General features: G+C 30.5%; 1 protein-coding gene across 1 annotated transcript in view; it reads right to left on the minus strand.

Annotated features, from left to right (window-relative positions):
• Positions 1-789: 789 nt before the first annotated feature.
• The window catches only part of LOC119596191 (tRNA:m(4)X modification enzyme TRM13 homolog), a 7,421-nt gene continuing 5,945 nt past the window's right edge, over positions 790-2,265 (minus strand). The window contains exons 7-8 of the mRNA XM_037945367.1: positions 1,091-1,140; positions 790-807 (exon numbers count right to left, since the gene is read on the minus strand). Of these exons, the coding sequence (XP_037801295.1) occupies positions 790-807; positions 1,091-1,140 (68 nt within the window). The remainder of the gene's footprint in view (positions 808-1,090; positions 1,141-2,265) is intronic.

Consider the following 2,265-nt stretch of genomic DNA (forward strand, 5'->3'; position numbering starts at 1 on the left):
CCTTTTAACCCCCACCCCCCCAGAAATTCTAAATTTGTGTCATCTGAAGATCCTGATTATAACGGTAAAAAACCCTTTTATTCGCTTTTAATAAATTATCTTTTTTAAATATTCTTTAACGGGTTTTTAACAGGGTCACACCACAGGCCAAAAATTAAAAATTCAACAATTGTGAATGTCCCTACAGGACACTTTTTTTATTTAATAAAAAAACATTTCCCTTTAAAATGATCTGCAAAAGTTTGGGCTAAAAAAACGATGGGTCATTTTAAAAACCAAATTTCAAAAAATTATAGGCAGATAAATCAACACCAAAAAGATTTTTTGACTTCCGATGATTAATACATAAAACCCCTAAAAACATAAAAAAAAAAAATATAAAAAAATTTAATAAATAAAAAATAAATAAATAAAAAAATTCCTCTCTATTTTGCCCTTTTCCCAACTCTAAATAAAAATCTATTTCCCTTTTATTCATTAAAAAAAAAAAAATTAAAAACACATTAAAAAACCCAATAATAAAAAAAAGGCATTAAAGAAATTATTTTCCATATTTCCCAATTTTAAAAACCAATAGGTAAAAACTGAATCCCTTGCAATAATTTTCCATTAAAATTTTAAAGTTTTCTGAAAATTAGTGCAATTTTCCCTCTAAAGTCATGTCTTTTGTAACATATTGGACTAATCGACTCCTAATCCACAGTCTTGTAAAATTTTGCCCACAACCCAAAACCCAAATATCTGTTTAGTTTTTCCTACCGACTTCCTCCCTTATTGAGCTAAACAGGCTCATCTGGGTGTAGGGGGCTAAAAACCAAAGGGAGTGAACTTAAATTTAAAAAACCATTTTTGTTTTTGGGAATTTCAAAAATTGTTTTACGGGAATTTTTTAAACATTGACTAAAAACTCCCATTATAAAAAGGGTTTAAAACTTTTTCCTTAATACTTACTTCCCCAAAACTGTATTTTTTTGTTTTTGGGGGTTTTCCTTCCCTATCAGCATGGAAAAAATTTAAATTTTTTTTCCTCCCCACGGATTTGCTTTTCTTCCCTTTTTCCAACTCCCCGCGATTTCCAGGTCCCCCAAACCCTTGTGGGGGATGTTAAGGTGTAGAATTCTTCAGGGGGAAGCCACATTCCTGTAAAAAGTATATTTTAAAAAAAATTATATGAAAGTATATGTATCTTCTTTTTTTTTGCTTTAATTCTGATATAAAACAAAAAGAGTAAAATATAAAAATTTTAAGTAAATTTTAAATTAAAAGGGTTTCTGAAATTGACAAAATAACAACAAAAAAGGTACCTACTCCACACTGGGGGGAACCAAAAAGGCCCCAATTTTCCAGCCATTCCATTAGGTGGGGGTTTGACAAGAAAAAAATACCGCCTGTCTACTATAATTGTAATTTTTTATTTTATGTTAAGAACAGTTTGGCTCCACAAATGCTCATTTACCAAGGAGACAATCATTAGTCTATCTCAACCCCATTTTCCCTTGTCCTTAAATTTTTTAGATTCTTTTGTTTTTTTTTTTTTACTTTTGTTTTGTATTTTAATAAAATTTAACTATCAAAAAGTCCCCTAAAAACAAACAAAACAACATTATTAACATTTGCAAAAAAAAAAAAACAGGTGAGTTCATGCTACTAATTGATTCCTTGGTGGCTGAGCTTTGTGGGGGCATCCCGTGCACAACAAAAAATCACAATAAAAATACGTGGAAGTACATGTAAAACCTTCCATGAAAGGGTTAAGAAGGGAAAGTCACTAAAACTATTTCTAATAACCAAAAAATTTTCCTGTAAAATTAATCCTTTCCCTATATTTTCCAGGTACACGGTGGGGGCAACCAAGCAAAGAGCCAAACCCCGAAACGCTGGGGTCACGTAACTTTGAACCCGACAGTTAATTCGGTCTGCAGTATATAATATTACAGTTAAAAAATCTGAAATTTTCCCTTCTTGTCTACCTTCCCCACTTCATCTACAAACTTTTATAAAAAACATGATTTATAATACACAAATTAAAAGAGAAAATTTTTATTTTTTCATTGAAAAGGAAAAAAAGCTGATTTTGGGTTAAAATTTGAGTAACAGGGTATATTTTAGTTTAAAAATTTCATTCTCAAAATAACCAGTTCTTTTCTCTCCCTACAAATTTAAAATCACCATTGCACCTCCACACAAGTGCTTGCCAAAACCCAAAAAATGTGACTGTAGGATTCTATTCCCCTTTAAAAGTTACTAAATCAAAATGTTGTAGTC

The sequence above is a fragment of the Penaeus monodon genome, chromosome 37, assembly GCF_015228065.2.
Source record: "Penaeus monodon isolate SGIC_2016 chromosome 37, NSTDA_Pmon_1, whole genome shotgun sequence".
Classification (NCBI taxonomy): domain Eukaryota; kingdom Metazoa; phylum Arthropoda; class Malacostraca; order Decapoda; family Penaeidae; genus Penaeus; species Penaeus monodon.